Genomic DNA, 23,252 nt, shown 5'->3' on the forward strand with positions numbered 1-23,252 from the left:
AGGATCTTCCAAGAGACTCACAGAAAAGACTCACTACAAACAGCTGCACAGGCACAGACTGAAATACCACTGCCACTCCGAAGCAGTCCTTGTACTATGCATGGGCAGTGTTTTGACAAAGTTTATTTTTCTGTATTTTCCTAGAATTTACTGGAAAGTATCATCTTCCTAAGGTTGGAAAGATGAGATTCTCCACCTGCTACTAAAATAAACAATGCTTGTCTATAGGTGCATGGAATTCAGAGACCAGAAGCAATCTGCCTTCAGTAACATGGCTTTCAGCCTAGTTTAATTTATTGTACTTCTCACTTAAAAGCCATTGAATTCTAGAAACATTGCCTGTACTTTGTGTGCTGCAGTGTTTCCTTTGGAAAAAGTGTGTGTGTTTTTTTCCCTCCGTGGTTTTTGCTGGAGAAATTCTCCTATACAGAGAAGTTGGACTTCTTAGGGGTCCTTTACACAACCCTAGATCTTTTCATTGCATCAAAGACCTGAGCTAATATTGAGGTCTCATCGGTAACTTTGTACTTACGCAGATTTAAGCCTGGTGAGCATCGGTGTTTAGCTTATACCCATGTGTTTGCACAGCACCACTTCTGTGACAGAAATAGCCTCAGGGAATGTCATAGTCTTCCTGAGAAGTCCCTCTCCACCTGCCCCCTCTGCATTGCCCCCATGTCATGGGCTTAAGTGAATCCTGAGTTTGTTTACCAACTTATCAGGGTTCCCCCTCCACTCAGCAGTGCAGATCTACCCAGATGGGTTCGCATCACTGCAAGGCTTAGAGACACGCAAACGGGAGCTGCATGCTATCAGCAGAGCAGGCAATACAAGTTAAGACAGTCCTACTCTGTCCCACCAAGGTCTCTGCAGCCTCAGAGGTAAATCCAGGCAGATCTCTGGGGCAAGCTCTTCTTCTCCCAGGAGCTGTCACAAATGATAGAAGTCTAGAGAAGTGAAATTCAGAGTTCCCTTAGGTGAAGATAACTACTGTAGAAGAGTGCGGATGTTATGTAAAAATGTATATACAGCTCAAATCAAAATGATCCTTTTGAAATCATTCTTAATGTACTACAATAGAGTGACTTTTGTTTTCTCATGCAAAATCTTTGTTCATTATTGTCTTAATCTTTATAATAATGAAAGACATTCAAATGCTGAATGATTTTTCTTAGCCTGGGTGCTAGAATTTGAAGATGAGTTCTGCTTTGCTTTGCTTTGAATATGGTATTTGAGCTAACCTATTACATTTTGCAGTTAGTTTTTGACTGAGTTCCATTTCCTTATTTCAAAAATGTAGTCTGAATTATAGCTCAAATCATGGCATCTAACCCTATAACTATGAAATTCAGGTTCTTGTTACTTATAGGGAGACCCAAAATGCAATAGATGGCCCTGAAATAGCAGAGAACAAAGCATAGCATTTCCAAGCAGGAGTTTTAGAATTTGATGTCTAGTGTCAGTGAAACAGAGAAAAGTCAGGGTTAAAAGAAAGGTTTGCCTTGACTGTATTCCCTGTGAACGGTATTATCTATTATACATCAGTTTCTAATTAATTATGGAACCTAGGTCTTCTGAGTAAGGGCTGTTATTCTTTTCACCTTCACTGGGAGAGATACTTAGTATGCTTCCTTGTTAAAGGCTTAATAATATGCTATAAATAATAATTTTCCTTTCTCAAGTCTTAAGAGTGAATGCAGGTACTATATCTCCTTCCTCTTTCCTCATGTATTGTGTTTGCGGTAGGACACGTATGAAGAACAGAGCCACCTCGTCCCGTTGTTCGAGGTACTGGAGGTTCCCCCACTCCTCCCACGTAGTCCTCAGCTGCCCCCACATCCCTTGCTCACTTCCAGCTAAAATGGAAGCAAAAGAGAGACAGCAATTTCCAGTTGCAAGTTCACAGACAAAGTCAATGACCGGTATTGTAGCAGAATGTTAACGCCTCATGTAGTCCAAGACCCATAATACTTAGTAACACAACTTTAACCTTTACAATGTTCTGTAATTTGATTCTCAAACCATCTATATTCTCTCCTTGTTACAGCTTAAGTAGCTGTAAGGAGCAGGGAGAATGGACAAATATAATCACAGTGCAGGGTGCTGGAAAGGACAAATACATGAATCACTGAAATTCCCATTGCACTTCTGAGATTTTAGTCTTGTTCTCACCATTTGATTATAATGCTAGGAAATGAAAGAAATGTGGTGATATTTTATTTTGTTGTCGCTGTTAGCTGAGCACCTGAAAAGTCTGCAAGCGTTGTCAAAGCTTAGAATTGTGTATGTTTGATCTTGAGTGAGGTTTGGCCTCTAAAAGGAAGTAAAGACGGTAGTTAAATTTGAAAGAAAAATGTTTAGATCGTGGTCAAATGAGTACAAAAGATAATTAAATGTCTACAACTTATGTATATCTAATTTTTTTACTTTAGTTGTATTCTTACAGGAGGAAAAGACATTTCAGTGGGAAGGTAAATGATTGTTGTTTTGGCCTTTGCCATCTTTCTGAAGTTTGTTAAAAGAACGTAGCTCACGTTTAAGTGTGGTGATGTGCCTAGCTCACGTAATCTGATATCATACATCGACTTACATAGGTAGACATATATTTAAGCTACAAAACTTACAGATTACAGTATACAGTACAGCTCACAGTACACAGTACACTTCATTATTTTTCCATTACTGTGGTAGATGTAATATATGACACAATTGGCATTCTCCAGTGCTGTGCAAGGCTTATCTTTTAAATATATATGGTTTTATAACAGTATTGGAAGTAAAAAGTGATTTGCTATGGTATGAAGTTTTGTCATCGTGAGTTAAGTTTTAATGTGAGTGGTGGAGTCATGAGTGAGTACCGCAGATCAAACAGCTGCTGGTTAAATATTTATTTCCCTTGTAACTGTGCTGTGTTTTGTATGTAGCATGTGTTTTAGAGAAAATGTTTTCTCTAATGATGAGGGGACTATAAATTGTGCTTGACACCTGCTTTGTAAATGTGTATCATGCATGAATTCAAATACTCTAAATGGCATTATTATAGCCTCAAATGCTGAATAAATAGTCCTGGGTCTAAGGTCTTTCCAAAGCAAGTGATTTTCCTGTAAGAAAGTCTCATCCCTAAAATATCTCTTAAAATTAGTGACCTTTTTGATTTAAAACAAAGCTCTTGTTAGTCTAGAATGAATCTTGCCTATACTGGCACTTGGACAGATTTTATCTGAGAATAGTGAAGAGGTGAAAAACATTTCCATGAGAAGTTGATTTTCCTTTTTTAAAGGTAACTCTTTAAGGTAGCTGCACAGCAGGAGGTAAGAATGGTTGTAAAGTTAGAGCAAGTCCATGAAAAACATAAATTAGTGGGCTTAAAGTAATTGAAGAGGTCAGTTGGGCATGGAGTACTTGTCTCAAGGCTGCAGTTTATCCCATAGCTAACAGCTCTGCAGCCTTTTCTGTCTACTCCTATACCTAGATTGATATGGCAATGATATATTGGATATAGCATAGGTATGACTGTGAGAGTCTTGAGATAAATTACATTCATTATTGTATATTTTCAGATTCCCCCAAATATGGTAGGTAGAATAGGAGGAAGTAGAGTGAATCCAGTTATTAGTCAAAAGTAATAACTAAAGAATGGAAATTTCCTTTTTAAAACTATAAACAGTAAAGTCTTCAAGAATAAAAATGAAGAATAATATGGAATAATACAACAGTGGAGATTTCCAGAAATGCTTTCTATAACTTATAGATCTTAAAAATGCACTCTAGGTTTTCACAAAAATCAACACTGTGAATAGAGGTGTAAATATTGTTTCATGATTGAATAAATCACTTCTGGAGTTTAGGTTTGGAACATGATTTCTTAAAATGAAAAAGTAATCATGGGAAGCTCCTTACAGTATTTATAATATTACATAATGGGGATACAATTATGCTGCTTTGTGGAAGAATATTTCATTTTCACAATGTGTAGCTCCTCATTCATTTTTTTAAGCTTTCTAATCTGACTTTATTTCTGTTCTTCCAAACACAAACAAAAATCAAAGCCTTTAATCCCTCCTTTTGAAAAGTCTACCTACCCTCTTTTAGTGTAATGATACAAATATTTTATCTAATAAGAAACAGGTAAAAATTGAAGTTTTACAAATTTTACTGTAGGTAGGGGATAGTGTCCCCTACCCAAATCTTTGACCCCCAACTCTGGTCTCTTGCACAGCTGATGGCTTTGGCAGAAGTAGAATTTGTTAGCCCAGTTGGCCTGCAGGGAGACACCAAGTACAGCCTGATATTCCAGATCAATTTTCTTACGAGTCTGTCAGTCTCTCCTCTATTTTCTTTGCTTGTTGGCTTTTAAATGGCATTCAGTGATGTGAATATGCCATATAAGATGATAATGTATAAGACCAATACAGTGTGATTTATTTTAGTTTGTACTGCTGAACAGTGCAGGCATGCTAAATCAGTTGCACTTCAGTTAGCCAGGCAATATATCAGATAAATAAGCAATTAATTGTGTTTGAAATTAGTAAAACCAACAGAAAATCAACTCTATCTCAACAAAATGGCAACCGACCTTTTCTTACCTAATACTGCCCTCAGAAGCTGTCAAACAGCATAATACAATGAATATTGACTGATTGCTATTTTCCTTCTTCTTCCACTTTCCTGTAATTCTTCCCCAGTCATCCACCACCACCAACTACCCACCAATAGTGAAAAATCTGCATTTATTTGTCATTCAAGTTGCCTAAACCACTTGATCATATTAAGTTTCCCATTTATTTCTTCTCTTTGTCTTGTAAGCCAGTTTGTTTAGAGCTGCTTATATGTTCTGTTTTCACTAGTTTCATCCTAAAGAGCTATACGATTTTAAAGAAGAACCTTTCTTTAGTAATATCATAAAAAAAAAATTTCTAACTAGGCTGTTCCTCAAATATTAATCTTTCTCCACCCACTGGAAAAAGTGAGCTAGAGAAGATTCGGGGGACTAAATTTTGTCCTCATTTTTGCTTTGAAAATACTGCTGTCTTCAGATAAATTTGGCCTTACATTTACAAGAGCTAGGTGGTGTAAAAATTATCTGCATTTGTTAAGTAGGCAACAGAAATATGTAGTTTATAAATGTTGAACCCATGGAATTAATCAGATGTTATTCCATTCTCATTAGAGAAAATCATCATTGCAGTATGTGAGCCTCTCTGACAGCAAATATTTCTGTAGAAACTGTAAAGTTAGGTCAATTCACTTTGTTATGTTGGAAAAAATGTAATTTTTAATATTCATTGTTATTTTGGCATATTATTCATCTCTGTAATTTTCTGTTATGTGATTGTAATAAACATTTTGCCATAGGACCGCACTTTCCTCCTTTAAAAAGAAAAGCTGTTTATCTGTAGTGCATAAAAGTATGAATATTTACTGTTTTACTTTTTTATCTTTTTTGCAGAAGCTGCAAAGAATCAATCCTCCTTACTGTTGTTCAACCTTACCCTGTAAGTATCCTTGGTGTTTTCCGAATTGCCTTCCTAGCAACATAGTGGCTTTTGTCTGCCTATATGCGGTCTGCATCTCTACCTTATCTGTGTAATAAAAGAAAAAAAAAGTGAGATAAGGGCTGTGTCTTTTAAAGGCAATATTTAAGACTGTGTGTTACCATGTACTGCGCTCAGTGTAATACTAACTTAAATAATAACGGTATGTTTTAACTCCTGCCGCTGGAGGCGCGTGGGTGCGCAGGCATCCTGCCCAGTACTCGTGCTGGCACCATCCCCCTGCAGCCCCCAAGGGTTCAAGGTTTGGTCTGTCGCAGCTCCTGGGTTTCCCGGGGGTCCGCCTCGTCGCCGCTGAGTTGCACTAGCATATCAAGCTAGTTTTCCCTGTGTGCGAGGGGAGTCTGTCTCTCTCTCTAGGGCAGCGCGTTTGGCGACTGGGGGAGAGGCGTGGAGGGGAGGCCACTGCAGCGAGGCAGTCTGGGTCGCAGCGGGGTCCAGCACTGGGCCCCACCATGCTGACTGGGGCTACAGAGCCCTTTGCACCACCATTAGTGCTGCGGGGAGGGGGCTTGTGAGCTCTCAGGCCAGTCCCTGGTTGAGGAGGGACAGATGAGAAAGGGGAGAGGCTAAACCAGGGGAGCGAACACATCCCTCTCTCCCCTTGTGCCTGTGCACAGCCGTATGCACCTTGCAGGCTGCTGAGGGGCCTCAACCGTGGGTCAGGAGTGAGTCCGGTTATGTCCCTTACAATGTAACATGTCCATTCACCTCCCTGTTTGCTAGCCTGATATGTGACAGTTTTGATCAATAAGGGATAATTGTGTCTTTTTCTTCCAAGAATAAGGGGTAAGGTGGATTTGATGCAAAGATGTGAAAACACATGCATCTGCTGAAGCAGCCAAAATGTAAATCCTGCAAATGCAACTTTGTCACTGCTGTGTTGCTTCCCTACTACTTACTAGCCCTTCTGACTAGTTTAGAGGTGGCCACATAGGTAAGCAGTAAGTAAGCAGGGATCCGGTAGACCTCAGCCTTCTTAAATGAAGATGCAGACATGATCTGACTAAATAAAGAAACCCAAATGCCTTTAAAGCTAACTGGATTATAGACAGTGATTTTGATCACAGGAAATGTGTATAATATGGAAAAGGTTCCTGAAAGGCTTCTCTTTTTATACAGTTTGGCTTATTTCATCAGTTGATGGGCTTCATTCTTTTCTTTAAATGTCAGGTGAAAAAAGGGCATGTGCTTTAGTGCAGGTACATGTGGCTCAGTGGTTACTTGCTGAATTAAAAGGCAACCATAAACTGTAGTACTGAATGCTTTTGAGGTGTTGTGGCCTGTTATTGCTGTGCTGCTGGTAGGAGAGCAAGCTTGTCTATGCTGAACATAAGGCAAGTTGTAAACCTAAATGAACTGTGCACAACATGTCCAGTGGGAGACATTTCCAGCACAGGTACTGTCTTCCTCCAGCAGTTGCTCTGAAGAAGAAGGTAAGTTGTGACCTGATATCTTTGCTGTTTGTTTGTATCCAACCCCTGTTCGAGGCCTTACAAGGCAGAAGCTGCTTTTCTCCTTATATTGCACCAAAATCTTCTTAGTAACTAAACTATATCTAGATGTCACTAAGCCATAAATGGTATTGAAGCACTGTGCTTCCTGTGAGGAACTGTGTAGGCTGACATGCCCAGTTTATGCATGATATTGGGTTGCCCCCCCTCTGGCGTGCCTGTTGGAGTATAGGAGCCCAATGCTACCTCAGCAGACAAAGCACCCATGTTTTGGGGGTAATGGGAGTTGTAACTCATATAGGCATGAAGATTTTCTCCCTGAGTATGTCCGCAGAGCAGTCAGAAGATGTGATAGTTGTGTGCATATTAGCACCAGCTTTAATTACCCATTTTCATCACAAAGTAGGAATGCTTAGGTGGCATGAACTTAGTGGCTGAGTCTGAACTGTTGCACCCTGCAGATCTCTGATTTTTCTGCTCGTATCGTGCTTCCCTATCGCTGTCTAGACCAAGGGTGTCCTGGATCATAGTTTCCCTCCCTCACCACTTTCAAGCCCAGGTTTTCTTGCAGTGGAAACAAAGGTGTGCATAGGGTTGAGGAGCAGTGGGGATGTTGCCAGTGTGTGAACCCAAATTTAGACCCTGACACAGCGCAGGGTCCCTCAGTTCATGTGAACCCTGTGCTGTGAAGTCTGCTGGGACTCTGAGTTATTCTTCAACATTTGGCTCAAGCTGGACTTCATCCTGCCATAACCTGACTGTTAGTAGTACCTGTGCCGATTAGGTGGCATTCATCTCAGATCTGCCATCCCGCATGTTTTTTCTCATATTGAGATGGAACTTCTTGTGTTTCAGTTTGTGCCCATTGCCTCGCATCCTGTTGCTGGGTTCCACTGAAAAGAGTCTGGCTCCATCCTCTTGACACCCTCCCTTCAGATATTTGATGTTATGCCAGCATGGCCATGCCTGCTGTCTTCTTCCATTCAGTGAGAAGCAGATGTACTTCTGAGCGCACTGGGTCCCTTGACAAATGCATTTTGTTTCAATTTTGAACAATATTTATGTCTTCAAAAGTTATGATGCTTATGTGTTTCCTCTTTTCTTTAGTTTTGCCTCCTCCTTTTTCGCTTTTACCATTTTGCTTATAAAACTGGAAAGATGAAATACAAACCAGACAAAGGAAAACTAAGAACTTTTAAATAAAGACTGAACCCTCTTTTCCATTCCTGGGAGAAATACATCATTAGAAACATTTCATCTAGCTTTCTTCTTGATGGTGAACCTTTTTGCTTCTATATCTGCCAAGATGGATTACAGAGTGCTGTTTCTTAATTGTTTTTATTTATACTATTTAGAGCTTGTATTGTTTTCATGTTTTCAAGTAACCACTCTTTATGATTGCAGGTGAAAGTCAAAGTAATCTAGATATATAGTACTCTGTACTTCACATAGTACTTTCTGAAAGCTTTTGCAGATCATTTTTGCTTAAGTGCATTCATTTTTGTTTAATGGTTAAACTCATTAAAAATTCATTTTAATTATGACCACACCAAAGCATTATACTCTCTTTTTCTTTCCATCAATCTAATAAATCTCTGCTAGGTTAATATCACCACTGCTCATAAGAAAGTGACTGAATAGCTAAAGCACTCGAAGCAGTTTAAAGTTTTGATTTCTAGAATTACAGCATTTGATTATCATTTCTGACCATTTTATTCTGTAAATGGACTATCATTCAGTTTGGTGCCTTATTAAGTTTTAAGCGTTACTCAAATCAAATAACATGCCTGTTTTGCTATCTGTTCAGATTTTATATGTAGAGATCATTTGATACGTTGCTTTCATGATTAATCTCTTAAGATCCTTGGATATAATCCAGGCCCAGTAGAGATCTATGGCAATTTTGCTGTGCGTAAGTTCTGTGATGGAAAAAGGATAAGGTTTTTTTTTTTATTTTACATCCATTTGAAAGAGATATCATAATACAGTTAATGTGTCTGAGAAACAATTATTACAGAGAAACTTCAGTAAATAACAGTCATTTATAAATTGTAATGATTGTGGCTAAACCTGACTTTATTGACAGTCTCTCACTGTCTATTTTTCACTCTGCTTAACCTTCTGGAGTTGTGCAATTAATAGCTAAGCGCACTATATCTAGACTTGGTTGTAAACAAGGGTATGAAAAAGAAACAGGTTTGTTCCAAAGACTTAGAAACCTGAAGTGAAAAAGAATATCAAACTGTACTTTTAAAAATCATTTTGAAGCCAGGCATACGAGCCTTTTGAACAGGATGGTTTTTGACTACTTGGAGTTGAGAAGTTGATGTAGAATGATGACAGTTTTTTCTTTGAATATATACATAACAGCATTTTTCCCAATTCTGTTTAGGCCCTTTGCCACTACATAACTTCCATATGAGCTTTTTGGCATGCTTAATTCCATACGTGGCTATAGTTCTACACACAGCATGATTATAATGTGGTTACTAACGAACATACTAAGTGTGTTGCCTCCTAGAAGTGCAGGCTGGTACATGGCCACTTTCCAACAACCCTTTTGCTGTTTGGACAGGACTCCTCTTATATAAGAACTATGTCGAACAGCCTTTCCTCGTTCATCGGTGTGTGGTATAAATCCCCGTGTGCGCTGCTGCACCTGTCCTTTCTTTCTGGAGGCCCCTTCTTAGGCTGTATCAATTTTTCTAGAGTGTACTTGTACAAAATACACAGTCTGTTCAGCAGGAAAGAATATGTGAAAATCCTGCGTAAAATTTCGTGTTAATTGTTTTAGCAAAGTGTTTCAGGCTCTCCACCCTTCACCCTGTCTGCCTTTTTCTCATTCTAGTTCTTTCTTCCTCTCTTCTGCCCCCACAGTTCCTGTTAGGTCTCTTTTCCCTCTTTGTTAGCCTTTCTCCCACCTCAGGTGCATTATCATTCATATATTCCTTCCTTTTTGGTGCCRGGGTTTGTCTGGGCCGAAGGTTGCTTCATTCCCAGAGGTCCTCCTTCTCGCAGAATTTGCTCAGTAGGGCTTCAACTAGTACAGCAAGGCTGTCTTTTTATGTACTTCTCTGCACTTAAGAGACATCACTGATCTATGAGAAGCAGCCATGAATGTAAAGGAGTAATCCAGAAATATAAAGGATTGGAGCTTGACGAGGAGGATCTCAAGAGGCCAGTGAAGAGGATATCATGGAGGACCTCCACATTTTATAAACGTAGAGGTAGATGGTGCAGGCCCATCTAGTCAGAAGACAAGGTGACATGTCCACACATTCCACAAAGTCTGAAACAGATCTGTGGTTTCACTCACGGCACTTGGAACAGTCACAATAAACCTGTCGTTTACTGTGGATGGAACTGATTGAATTTTTGCAGTTCCTGGATTAAAATAAGGTTTGGCAATTTCCCACCTTGGAGGCATGTGTTATACGTGTATGTGACTAATAATTTGACTGTGATTACCCTCTGGCAATAACAAAATATAATCGTGTCTGGTAGATCACATTGTTTAGGAAAAAAAAATGATTTTTTAAGAATGATCAGAAATCTGATCACTACTTCAACAATTAAACTTGTGCCAAGAGTTTAACAAAGGAACACTACTGATGCCGATCTGTCAGTGCACTGTGGTGATAACAAATTACTGCATGGTAAAATTTCTCAACATCATTACTTCCCTGTCTCTACCTGCTCTTCTGCAGTGCTCTTGTGAGCCAGTCTAGTTGTTTCAGCCTTGCTCACAGACATGAATGACAATATTTAGTTTGCCTTTGGGCATTATGTACTGTTCCACTTAATAAATTTAATTCTTCCTCTTGTTCATGTTTTATTTGCTTGCTAAATTTTGCCTCACATAATTGCCTTTAGGGATGGCCCAAAAAATCAACACATTTTTGCAGTCATACAATTTTTCCCTGTTTCCTAACAAATATAATATTTCATAGCTAACTAAAGACTAGTTTTAGGTAACAAGGTTTAAACTGATTGCGTATATACAGTCTGTGGCTACCTAAAACTACCTTATTTTAGTCTGATTTGACACTCATTTTTAGAAAGCAGGTTTTCCTTACACCTTTATGACTGTCCCATACTGCTGCCTTGTTTTACTTCTTTATGTCAACTCAGTAGTATGCTATCCTCTTCTAAGCTGCTAAATCCTTCTTTTTCTTGAGCGTGAGGAATGATTTGGTTGTTGCAACAGCCCTACCAGTGAGAGGACTCAGAGGGGCTTTTGCAGCAATATAAACACCATTTCACTTGGAATCGCCTCAAATTGCAGCTGACCTGCAAAAGTGGGCAAAATACTGAATGTTCTTGTTTTCACTGTAAAAACAGTTTCCCTCAAAATAAAGCATATAATTTCAAACAACTATCTGAAAATGGTCTGCTATAATGCTGCTGACAAAAGTTAGATCCAATTTTGAGAAGTCCAAAAAAATGAGAAAAATACCGTTTTCCAGAAAGCCTCCCCTTGTTGCTAGCAATCTCTCATGCTCTGACCCTGCTGATGGGATGCCCATAGATTATGATTACAAGTAGGGTTCAAAGAAGGATCTCAGTTTTCACTGTCATTTCCTCCAAACAAATCTCTGTGCAATGCTTCATGTCTCTTGTTAGAAGTTTCTCTAAGTAGTGCTGAAACGATCAGCTGAAGTTTTACTTAATTCTGTGTAAACTAGTAAAAATTATTCAAATTCCTGATAAATTTGAGTTTTAGCAGAAAACACTATGTAGGTCACACATTGTAAAGTTTGTATTTTTTAAGTATTTTGACTTGTTATCAAAATGTGTTCCCTCATTTTGCAAAAGTCACTCTAATTAAGCTGCTTTTATCTGTGACAATGCAAATACTTTACCTGCAGTGATAAACGTACTGCATTACTGTAAACACCTCCCGTTTAAGGTCGTCAGCTGAGAACAATGGCTTCCTTTTGCCTAAAAGATGGCATATCAGAAACAAATGAACCTGCCGCTTGGAGAATAATGTATTGATAGCATTCTTAGCCTAGAAATGATAAGACATTCAAATATAATAGAGCAGCAGATGATTTTGCTGATGTTTTGTTAGATAGACAAGTAAGTTTTGATAAACAAAAATAAATATTTTGCTTAGGTTTTTTCCCCGCTCTTTGGAAATAGTTCCTTTCTCAAAGAGAAAACGTCAAGTGCCAAGTTAATGCAGATATAGAAACAACGGAGATTGTGTAGTTAAATGTTAAAGCTGTGATATTATTCAAACCTTTAGTCAGCAGAGACTATTCTCCCCAAAACTTGGCACAGCTGTTCTAGTTTTTGTTATATCCCTGGTTTTTTAGAAAGCAATTTACTTTCAGGTGTACCCAGAGTGTCTTGAAAGATGCCTAACTCCTATCCACTTTCCCTTGTGCAGGCAGGCAGGGGTAGGAGAAGTGAGGAGGTAGGGAACCTGCACATTTTATCACAGGTGATGGCATACTCCTCTTGCTATGCAATAATGTTAAACCTTGTTGCTCAAGGAGGTTCCAGGGACCTCATGTACGTTTAAGCTTTTAAGTTGTGCTGGACTCCGATATCACATTTTGGGGATAATTTAAGTGTTTATTCCCCCCACACACTGACTTTTGAGGTTCTAGAGAGCAAACGACAAAGCTATATAGCGGTCCACCAAATTTACTGTATGGGAAAAACCTTACCAGAATCCAGAAGAAAATTTGGCAGTCTACCTCTAAAGAGAGGCCAGGCTGGTGACTCATCTGTGACAAGAGCAAACAGCTGTAAGAAGCCCCTTCCAGCAAGAAGAGTACCTGAAAGATACTCCTCTTTTCACCTGCCCTTGCCAGTGAGAGCCAGTCAGCCTATTCCTGTAGCTGTGCTGTCCCATGGCAGCAGGAATAGAGAGATTGCAGTCTGTTATTTGGATATCAGATCGAATATGCCCCTTACACACTGCAGAAAGGGAGCACCATGTGGAGAGGGGGGAAATCAGAAAGGGCATGTGTGCAATGATCTTAATCATGGTGTTACCGCAGACTATCTCTTTCTAGGTATTCATCTCCAAAGTTCCGTATGTAAGCATGCTGCATTACCATATCCTTGTTGTACCTTCTCACTGAAGAAGAACTTTTGTTTTTCTATTTTAGTTTTTTTCTTTTCTGCCATTTTTTCTGATCTTTTGGGGCCCTTCTGTGTTTTTCATCACTAGTTTTGGAAACTCAGCTTGGTTTGATCCCATATTTGAATTTTCTTTCATATACTGTTACTGGTTAAAAAAAAAAAGCACCATATGGTCGTAGCTGTTAGAGAAAAGATAAATAAGAATGAACTGGAAAACTGAGGAAGCATTCACTTCTATTTCTTGGTTCTGTTTTGAAGTCCAGGAATTATCAGATGACTCTAATATTTCCTGGAGTGTGGCACCTTGCGTTCCTTGTTTATTGGTTGATATTGAGCCCATTGTAATAGTTACCACATTTTCCATGTGATGATAAATCAGTGGCATATAAAAACAAGCTAGACTTCATCCTTCCAGTTTCTAAAAACTAGACTTCTCCATCGCAGAAAAGTAACTTTTTACACAGTCTCAGCAGAGATCAGAGACTACAAGAGCACATGGCCTGAACTACTCCTTCACTCCTTCAGATTGTTAGTCATGTCCAAATTTTAGTGATGATGACCAGACTTGCTGTGTTGACAAGAATTGCCATCATGCTGCATTGATAATAGCAGGTTGTTGCAGGATTGCCATTGATGCCTGCACCAATTTCTCACAGACAAACAAACCAACGCAAGTTGGTACTTGCAGTATCCAAAACTACTGAGGCCACTCCTCAGGAGTTAGGGTAAGATTCTGAAAATCCTAATTCACGTCTTACTGAAATAAATGGACCAAAACCCGGTCCAGAGGAACCCAGTGATTTTCAGTGAAGCCAGAATTTCTTCCATTGCCCATTATCATGGCTGTGGAGTTAGGTGATGCCAAGAGTTCTGTATTTGTAAATGACCTGAGAATAAAACCACCTTGCTTCTGCTGCTGAAAATGGAAATCCTTTTGACTGTGTATATTTAATTTGTTACTTAAAATAGCTTCATTATCCCAGTTGTTAGTCAAACTCCCCATGGGGGGAGAGATTTTCTTCCAAGGGCAGAGCACTTGATCATGGATCAATCCAATGAATAACGTAGTAGGTAAAAGTCAGCTAAGTCCCAGAAGAAAATCAGGAATGATTCTGGTTGTCTAATCCTTGAAGTCCCACAGGTGTCTGATCGGTTGTAACCAAGCCTTTCACAGGACTTGTGTAGAGAATGGAGGACAACCTTGCTAGTCTGCACGGTCCTTTTGGTGGTTATAACCTGTGCTTGGAAGTGAACTGATATAATGAGATGCCACTGTACTTGGAGAGCTCTCAGACACTTTTTTTGCAAAAACTGTGTGTATATGTATATGTAGTGGATCATGGATCATGCCAAAATTTTCCATTTGAAGTTTGAAGAAAGGGTCACTGGCTGGTCACTGATCAATGTTCATTCATGCAAGCAAGTATGGTTGACAGCAGTCATTGACAAAGCACTGTAAGGAATTTGTATGTATACTGAGAGCCCTTCTCATTGCTCCAGTCTGACTGTGGGATAAGTTTCAGTATGTGCCATATGCATCAGTGGTTACCTCTATGTATATGTTTGTGTATATATATTATCTCAAGGAGCATTCTTCTCATTGAACAGTATGCAGAGTATTGCTCTATATGTGGAGTACCCAATGTGTGAGAAACAGGGTAACTAATTGAAAAAGGAAAGATATGTTTTAACTTGAAATTATGTGATATATCTTGTCATCATTTCTCCTTCCAGTCTCCTAAATCAGCATTTATTAGTGCTGCAAAAAAGGCAAGATTGAAGTCCAATCCTGTCAAAGTGCGCTTCTCAGAAGAAGTAATTATCAATGGCCAGGTGTCGGTGAGTATTCAACTTTTTAACCTCAGGAAGGACTGAGCATTTCATCCAAAGGTAAGCTTCAAGGCTGGAAAGTAAGGAAGATATATGGTAGGAACAATGGTGATAGGCTTGCGAAAAACAGAAAAGGATATTTCTATTTCTGAAGTTTTAGAAAGGTCCATTTTTTAAATCTTACAAATTGGGCCCCTAATATTGTTAAAAAAAATTGTCCCTTTTTTAAAAAAAAATTAAAATGCTAGTGAATATGCATTTTGTGGAGATAGCACACATATATCTTTCCTTATAGTCTTGATAATGCTTGCTTGTTTTCTCAGGGCATTTTTGTAAATGGAAAATCCATCAACTCAAGAGAAGTAGCATGTCAGGAAAACGGATTAACTCTACCTTACAGACATCTTTAAAATTTGGTTTATCTACTTGAACTTGTTCTTTCCAGCTCTCGGAAAAGTCAGCCTTGTTATGAGAGCCACTGAACTCCTCCTTAAACATGAACTTCTTTCTTGTTTTCATAATTTGCCAGAAAATCATTCTGCACTGATGCCTTTGTTCAACTCTTTCAGACATGAAATGATACTGTATTTTTTTCAAAAACAGATTTTGCTCTTTTTGAAATACCAAAGCCTTATTTGTTTCCCTTCCTTTCTGGGTATATTTTACTATTTTTTTTGAATTGTCACAATTAAGTAGCAATATTATACATTAGTCTTCTTAAATTATGCCAGATTTAACATCCAGCATTAAGGAAAATGTATAACATCTTGATTTTAATTTTTACTAATGATTCTGATGTTCCAGTTTTGTAGATTAAAGACACTAGATAGCTCACTGTATTGCAGAGGCACAGTAATCCATTTTTCTATTTTATTGAAAATGTTTCAACTTTAGGGGTAGAATCTATTGTCAGAGGAACAGTATTTAAGGAAAGAAAATATTCCAAGTCAGTAATAAAATGTATACAAAGAGTTATTTATTCCAAGTAAAAGACAGGTGGTAGATGCAGCTGTAATGAGCATGGCTAGAATATTATAGGGCATAGCTAATTCTGCTTTAAATTTGAGTCAACAAACTCATTTTCAGATGTTACCTTTTCATCTGTATGATGCCCTTCTCTATAGAACGCAATTTCAATTTCCCTTGTAACATGTAAAGTGGAGTTGTAATCTGATTCACTGATTTGCTTGGCAGGAAACAGTTAAGGACAATTCACTTCTTTTCATGCCAAATGTTCTGAAGGTGTATCTTGAAAATGGACAAACCAAGTCTTTCCGTTTTGACTGCAGCACTTCAATAAAGGTAGGCTAAATCTACCAAATCCCATAATATGCAATGCTCAGGATGCCAATTAAATATTTTGCAAGACCTTTTGATAATTGTAATGTATTTTGAACCCTTTAAGATCAGAATGACTAGTGTGTTCAATTATGGCTGGATTCATAGTTAAGAAATAATGTTTCATTCTATTTCTCTGATGGTAGCATGCATTGTATTGTGAATGAAGAAAAAGTAGGAGTGATCATTTTAATGTGCCTGGAACACAATTAAAATTGCATGGACCTATCATTTTGATATGCTGCCAAATGATAGCATGATTTGTCAGCAAAAGTGAGAAGCTAAGAAGATTAAGATGTTGGTTGCTAATTGACTGTCATCTAACTTGTCATCCAGTGAACTTGGGATGGGATATTGTAGGGTGATGCTGGTGATAAATTGCTCATCTCAGTGTATTGTCCTCTATACTTTCCCTAACACATTTCACGTAGCGATTAAACAAAGCGGTGAAGCTCTGACCCACTGCTAAGGCTACTAGGGTGGTATCTGTGATATTCTGTTCCATTTAGGTTCCTAAATCAAAGTCGTCGTTGACGTGTGTGAGTGCCTTGGAGTAGTACAGTAAGCATACGACTAGCACTGTTGGGCATGTTTTTATTCTCTCAAGCATTTTTGTTTGAGTGAGTTAGTTTTAACCCAGATCAGTTACCAAATCTAGTTCACCACATGGCAGTGTGCACGCTTGTGACTATGAGAGAAGAGAGATACATGGGTGGGAATGAGCAGCAAAGGCTGGGGGATGCAATTTTCAGCTGCAGTGCCAACTTTTGCTGGCTTTAAGGGATTGTAAAACTATGCATATTTCAAGAAATCTTGCTTTTCTGCTCACTGTGATTATGTCATATGCTCAACCAGTTGGAACAGCAAGGAGAGCAATTCACTAAAGTAGAAATGGGGAAATTTACTCCTGTCTGTAGGTGAAGGAACAAAACAGATATTAAAGTTAGACTGAAAAAGAGGCTGCAAATTTGGTTTGTAATTCATACATACACCTTAGGCATAAATTGAGCCCAAGGAATGGATACAAGCCTCCACACTAGAGCCATGGGATACCRAAGTCCTTCAGTCCATTTGGGAATTTGGTTGGGTGAAGAATTAGGAGACATGCTTCACACAGAGGTTGAGGTCTCCATCCCCTTCTAAGGCCCCTGAGTGCACTTCCCAGTATTTTATTTTATGAGTGTATAACCAACCAATCTGTTCCAGGATATTTTTCCTTGGGGGGCTATTCTGTGGCCATCACATTGTACTAGTTGTCAGTAGTTCTGTCATGGGTGTGTCGTGTGCTGTATAGCCACATATCTAACCTATAGTCATTTGCAAAGAAACCCATGCAGCTCACCAACTCAGTTTTACTAATGTTGTAAGCCTCCTTTGGCCTTAATCATTCTCACTTTTTGCAGAAACAATTTTCTGTTCATCTAATTCAAACTATTACATATTCCATAGCTTGCACAGCTCTATATCACATATATGTGTGTATGTGTGTCTGTATATCCCCAATCATGGATGGGTGGGTGCGCATTTTTGCTTTTTCTTCTAAACCTGAGCAAACTAGGCATGCCCCAATTGAGTAAAGGCAAATAGTTTTTCCCTGCCCCTAACTGTCCGGTCATTCACCACTTAAAAACAAGGGTGCAACCAGTGGCTTACCTGCAGTCCACATGAGAAGCAACACCTGAACTGGTTGATTATAAGTTATTGGATGAGAAGATAGGTTGGGGCTGTATGCAGCCCCAGGGGGTCAGTCCCCCATGCACCAGGACAGGCTGGGGGCTGGCCTGCTGGAGAATAGTTTTGCAGAGGAGGCCCTGGGGGTCCCAGTGGACAACAAGTTGAACGCAGGCAGGCAATGTGCCCTCATGCCAAAGACTGCCAATAGTATCCGGGGCTGCATTAGACAGAGCGTTACCAGCAGGTCAAGGGAGGGGATCCTTCCCTTCTTCTCAGCCCTGGTGAGGCCGCATCTGGAGTGCTGCATCCAGGTCTGGATTCTCCAGTACAGGAGAGATATGGGCCTACTGGAGCAAGTCTAGCAAAGGACCACAAAGATGATGAAGGGCCTGGAGCATCTCTCGTATGAGGAAAGGCTGAGAGAGTTGGGTCTGTTCAGCCTGGAGAAGAGAAGGCTCAGGGCTCAATGTGTATAAATATCTGACAGGAGGGTGTAAAGAGGATGGGGCCAGACTGTTCTCAGTGGTGCCCAGTGATAGAACAAGAGGCAATAGGCACATACTGAAACACAGGAATTACACTTGAACATAAGAAATCACGTCTTCACTGTGAGGGGGCTCATCACTGGCACAGGTTTCTCAGAGAGTTTGTGGAGTCTCCATCCTTGGAGATACTCAAAACCCAACTGGACACAGCCCTGGGCAACCTGCTCTAACAGACCCTGCTTGAGCAGAGGGCTGGACCGGATGATCTCCAGAGGTGCCCTCCAACCCCAACTATTCTGTCATTTTGTGATTCTGTGTTAGCAAAAAATTAATCTGTTTGGGTAATTCAGTGCCTATGTATTTTAGCAACATATTTAAAAGGTCCAAGATAGCTAGCAACAAATAGTGCCTTTTATAGTGCCTTATTACTTCCTCTTCAAAAATTCCTTTTAATACCATATTTCTTCATGTTACTGTTATACCCCTTGTCTTTGAACAATAGTTTAGGAGTATAAATAAAAGTAGATTTAATGCATAAGCAATAAATTCACCATTAGTCAGAACAGTGTAATATTAACCTCCATTATTTAGAGTGGTTGCTTGCAATCCATTAATGCTTTTATTTTTTACAGCATACAGACTTATCCCCATCCCCCTACACGTCTTTCATCCTTCCACCAATTTGATGTTGATTTTCCATAAACACACTGTAATTGTTCAATTAATCTTCCTAACTTATGTTAAAACACTTAGATTACTATTCATCATGATCTCCTTAGTAAATCTTATCCATCTGGATCCTTATGTATATCTAACATTCTCTTGGATGGATAGAAATGCTTTAATCTTTCACCATAGTGTGATACTATTTTTAAATGATGGGTTATTATACATTTCTATCTGCTACAGCATTCAGCAAAACAAAAGATAATGGCCAGATGATATTAATACTCTACATATATATTTACAGAGCAGTATATGAAAGTAAAGTATGGATTGGTTGAATGTTTTTGTGAGAAGATTTGTTCAGCTGTTATTTTAGAAACAATTGTTCCTGAATTGATTACTCTTAGACGTAAGCCAATGGGAAAAAGCCTAATTAAAATTCTCTAAAAATAGGCTTTATAGTGTAAATTAAAATGGTTCCTGAATTTAAAGCTGCTGTGTGGCATAGGTATCATAATTGTTGACTTTTTATCAGCATTTTAAATGCAAGTGTGTTAATAAATAAAAGATCAAAGTGTGTTTTTAAAAAAACCTTGCTGTAAGAATGAATAAAGGCCATCCGTTTAATATTTTTTTGGCCCATCTTAATCTGGGGATGGCTTTGTCCTTATTGCTTGGTGGCCCTCCCTCAGAAATAAGTGGATAGAGGAAAGGCAAGACCCTCTCTCCCTTGCTGATGGATAGGTTTCATTTCCAGGCGGACTGAGGGGTATCATTTACAGCTCACATAGTATAATTTGCATGTTAAATTGCACTGAGAACTGTCCGTTCACAGTAATTCCATGTATGTATTTTTCACATGCACGTTTGATACCAACTCCGAGATGTTTGAATATAAAGGTGCTGATTCTCCCCTGGGTGAATGTGTGTGATGTCCTTTACGCTTGTGCAGAACAAGTGCGAAACAGTACCATCCTGACCTTTAACCACTGGGCTTTCACCATGTGCTGTGTATGTGCAGGGTGTGTGGCAATGAAGAAACTGGGTTTAATCACATTTTATAAATCCTTTGTTAATTAGGATGTCATCTTAACACTCCAAGAAAAGCTTTCCATCAAGTGTATCGAACACTTTTCACTGATGCTGGAGCAGAGGGTTGAAGGATCTGGAACGAAACTCCTTTTGCTGCATGAACAGGAGACTCTAACTCAGGTTTGTGTAATGATATGTGAAAACAGATATTAATGAGACTGGTTAATCAGTAAATTATGCAACCTTTTAATTACTTAAGTGAGTTAATTGCAAGATTTATCATTCAATACGGTGAATGAAAGACTTAGTACCAATACATAGATGTGGTTGTAAGAATCAGGTCCTCACAGAATGATCATTTTCCTGTTACATAAGTATCATATTTCATGGCTTCATTGAGCCATTAAAAAGTGTTTAAAAGTTCATTAAAGATCATACTTAAAGCTAGGAAATATTTATTAATGCCTTTTTCATATCTTATGTGGTACACCTAATAAACGTTCTGAACAGCTCAAAAATCCATTATAACAATTCTTAAACCATAGTCTATCAAAATTCCTTAAAAAATGTATTTTGATCTTTGATTCCTATCTGATTATACAAATGTGTATCTGGATAACAGGAAATAATACTCTTTCTGATGAAGCCAAGTTTGGCGTGTTTACGCAGTGAGACATTATGTCAGTTCTGTGATGATGAGTTGTGATACACAAAACGTTTGTTGTGACTTTCCTCCTCAGATCAGGGAGGAGAATTAGGCTGCTGACAGCCCAGCTCTGACTAGAGTTAAGTCACTTCACTCTTCCCAACAGAGGACCCTGATTTTAGCTGCTTATCATTATGCCAAACTGTTTAGCCTGTAATTTTCCATGATGTTTCTGTATTACAGGAGAATGTTAGTATTTTTTACATTTCACCTAAATTTTCCAAAGAAGAGAAATGAATTCTTAGATGAGATGGAGAACAATAATTAAATTTAAATGTCAGAATTCCTTTGATCGTGTAACTAGAGTCTGTGTAACAGTATGAAAGAACTTAGTTTATCAACTAGCAGTCTTTCGAGCATTTTCCAACTTTTGAACATTTGACTTTGCCATCATAACATTCTTTTCTTGTGGTTATAAGCTATGTATTGAATGTACAATATTGAGAAGTACTCAATACTGGCTCCCCTGGCCTAGCTCTCTCTCTTTGAAGTAATTGGTAAAATTCCCATTGAAATCAAAAGGATCAGAATAAGCCAACACAGAGAGCTTTTGAAAATCCCATCCTGAGCTGTTATTTATGCATACAGAGTATGCCTAGATACTTAGGAAGGAAGATAAAGACGATGTGGGATAAGCATACATTCTGAAAACTGTGGGTACAAGACAGTCACTTCATTGAAGATTTTAAAACGTATAGTTTTATAAGTTAAAGACATTGATTATAAAGTATACTAACTCTCTAACTACATTAGTCTAATTAAATAAACTGCATAAACTATATTAATTCTGAGGGTTTCTTCCTTGAAGTTCCTGTACAATCAGCAATACTTTAATTTGCTATTATAATGTTGCTGCTGACCATGACTTACGTTAGTGTTATTGGATTGCCGCCCTTTCATCCAATTATTCATTAGCTATGTGGTGGTCCCCTGTGAATATACCCAGATTATTGTATTACATTTTTAACAAAGATTTTTGCTGACCAACAAGCAAAGAAGTCTTTTTCATTCCTTAAAGCACTGGGAGAGGTTTGTATCGGTCAGAAGGCTAGGGGCAAATATCTTAATCCAGAACAACCCAGGAAAACTGAAAAGACAAAATTTCTCACAAATTGCATAATGGATTAATACAATCAAGAGAAAGTGAGAATAATAGCTGCCAACCTGTCCTTCACCTCCATTATCAGTTAGTTTGAGAAATAAAATGTGACCTCTCCCCAAAAACTTTGTCACCCTTCTAGCTCATGAGAATCTTGATCCTGCTGAAGTACACCTCATTTGTTGGATAACTTTCATTAAGGTCTGTGTCATCTGTCCTTTTGTTCTGGTTTTGAGTAAGTGAATTCCATTGCTTGGAGAATGAGTTGTGTTGGGCAGTTATGACTATATAAGTCTTAAATTCTTTCCACAAGATTATATATATATGATGTTTTTATGTGTAATACTTAATAAAGCGCCCATTGCAAAGGTCTGTTGGACAAAATTGTTTTCCTTGCTATCAGTGCCTCTGGAGCAGGGTCAGAAAGTTTAGAAGTACAGATTGCATTGCAGTATGACCAAGCTCTGATGTGATTACTGTACAATCCTAGGTGACTCAGAGGCCAAGCTCCCATAAGATGAGATGTCTTTTCAGGATTAGCTTTGTCCCAAAGGATCCCATTGATCTTTTAAGAAGAGATCCAGTCGCTTTTGAATATCTCTATGTACAGGTGAGTGAAAGTGCAGCCATTGGTAACGTAAAGGCTAATAAAAAGATGGTTGTAACTGAGTGTATATATAGATTTATATCTTCACGTAGAAAAATGTGGCTGTAGTAAGTCCTCGTTTTTGTTTCTGCTGTATAAAACTTGGGGAATGTGCAGATCTTTATTATCAGGAAAGTCCCCTTCCTTCCATAGCAATGCTTTGATATCCCTCCAAAATATATTTGGCTTTCAAAGATAGTAAAGCCAAAATAATTACTAATACTTATTTCTGCTACTATAATATCAGGCAGAAATGATGTCTGAGAAGTAACTTCCAGTAAAATGGATGAGAAAGCTGGTGTACGAGCAATGTAATTCTCCTTTTCTTGGGTGTTTGAGCAGGCAGAATCCTGCTATCCTGAATCCAGATACCCTAACACCCTCCCAACAGTCACTGTGAAAGAGGATTACTATTCTCCTCAGGAAGGATGAAGAGAGAGAGAACTTAGATCAAAATGTTCGTGCCTTCTGCCCTTTAGCAGAAGTTCTTGTGTTCCTTAGACATATCCATCTCCTGTGAGCATCTGACATCTCTAAGAGCTGCAGTCTTAACTTCAGCATGGTCCTGCTATTTAGGGTTTGGGTTTACTCTTCATGTTCCTTTAAAAAATGGATTATAATATACTTTTAGTGCAAGATTTTTGAACTTGATGCTCCCTCTACTGGTTCTT

The 23,252-nt window shown here is 38.6% G+C and overlaps 1 protein-coding gene across 1 annotated transcript in view; it reads left to right on the plus strand.

Annotated features, from left to right (window-relative positions):
• Positions 1-23,252, plus strand: part of FRMPD4 (FERM and PDZ domain containing 4) — a 120,958-nt gene that overhangs the window by 83,676 nt on the left and 14,030 nt on the right. Inside the window, exons 4-8 of the mRNA XM_026062920.1 lie at positions 5,450-5,495; positions 14,840-14,944; positions 16,130-16,237; positions 20,179-20,310; positions 22,426-22,545. Coding sequence (XP_025918705.1) covers positions 5,450-5,495; positions 14,840-14,944; positions 16,130-16,237; positions 20,179-20,310; positions 22,426-22,545 — 511 coding nt within the window. The remainder of the gene's footprint in view (positions 1-5,449; positions 5,496-14,839; positions 14,945-16,129; positions 16,238-20,178; positions 20,311-22,425; positions 22,546-23,252) is intronic.

Source organism: Apteryx rowi, unplaced genomic scaffold, assembly GCF_003343035.1.
Source record: "Apteryx rowi isolate R43461 unplaced genomic scaffold, aptRow1 scaffold_196, whole genome shotgun sequence".
Classification (NCBI taxonomy): Eukaryota; Metazoa; Chordata; class Aves; order Apterygiformes; family Apterygidae; genus Apteryx; species Apteryx rowi.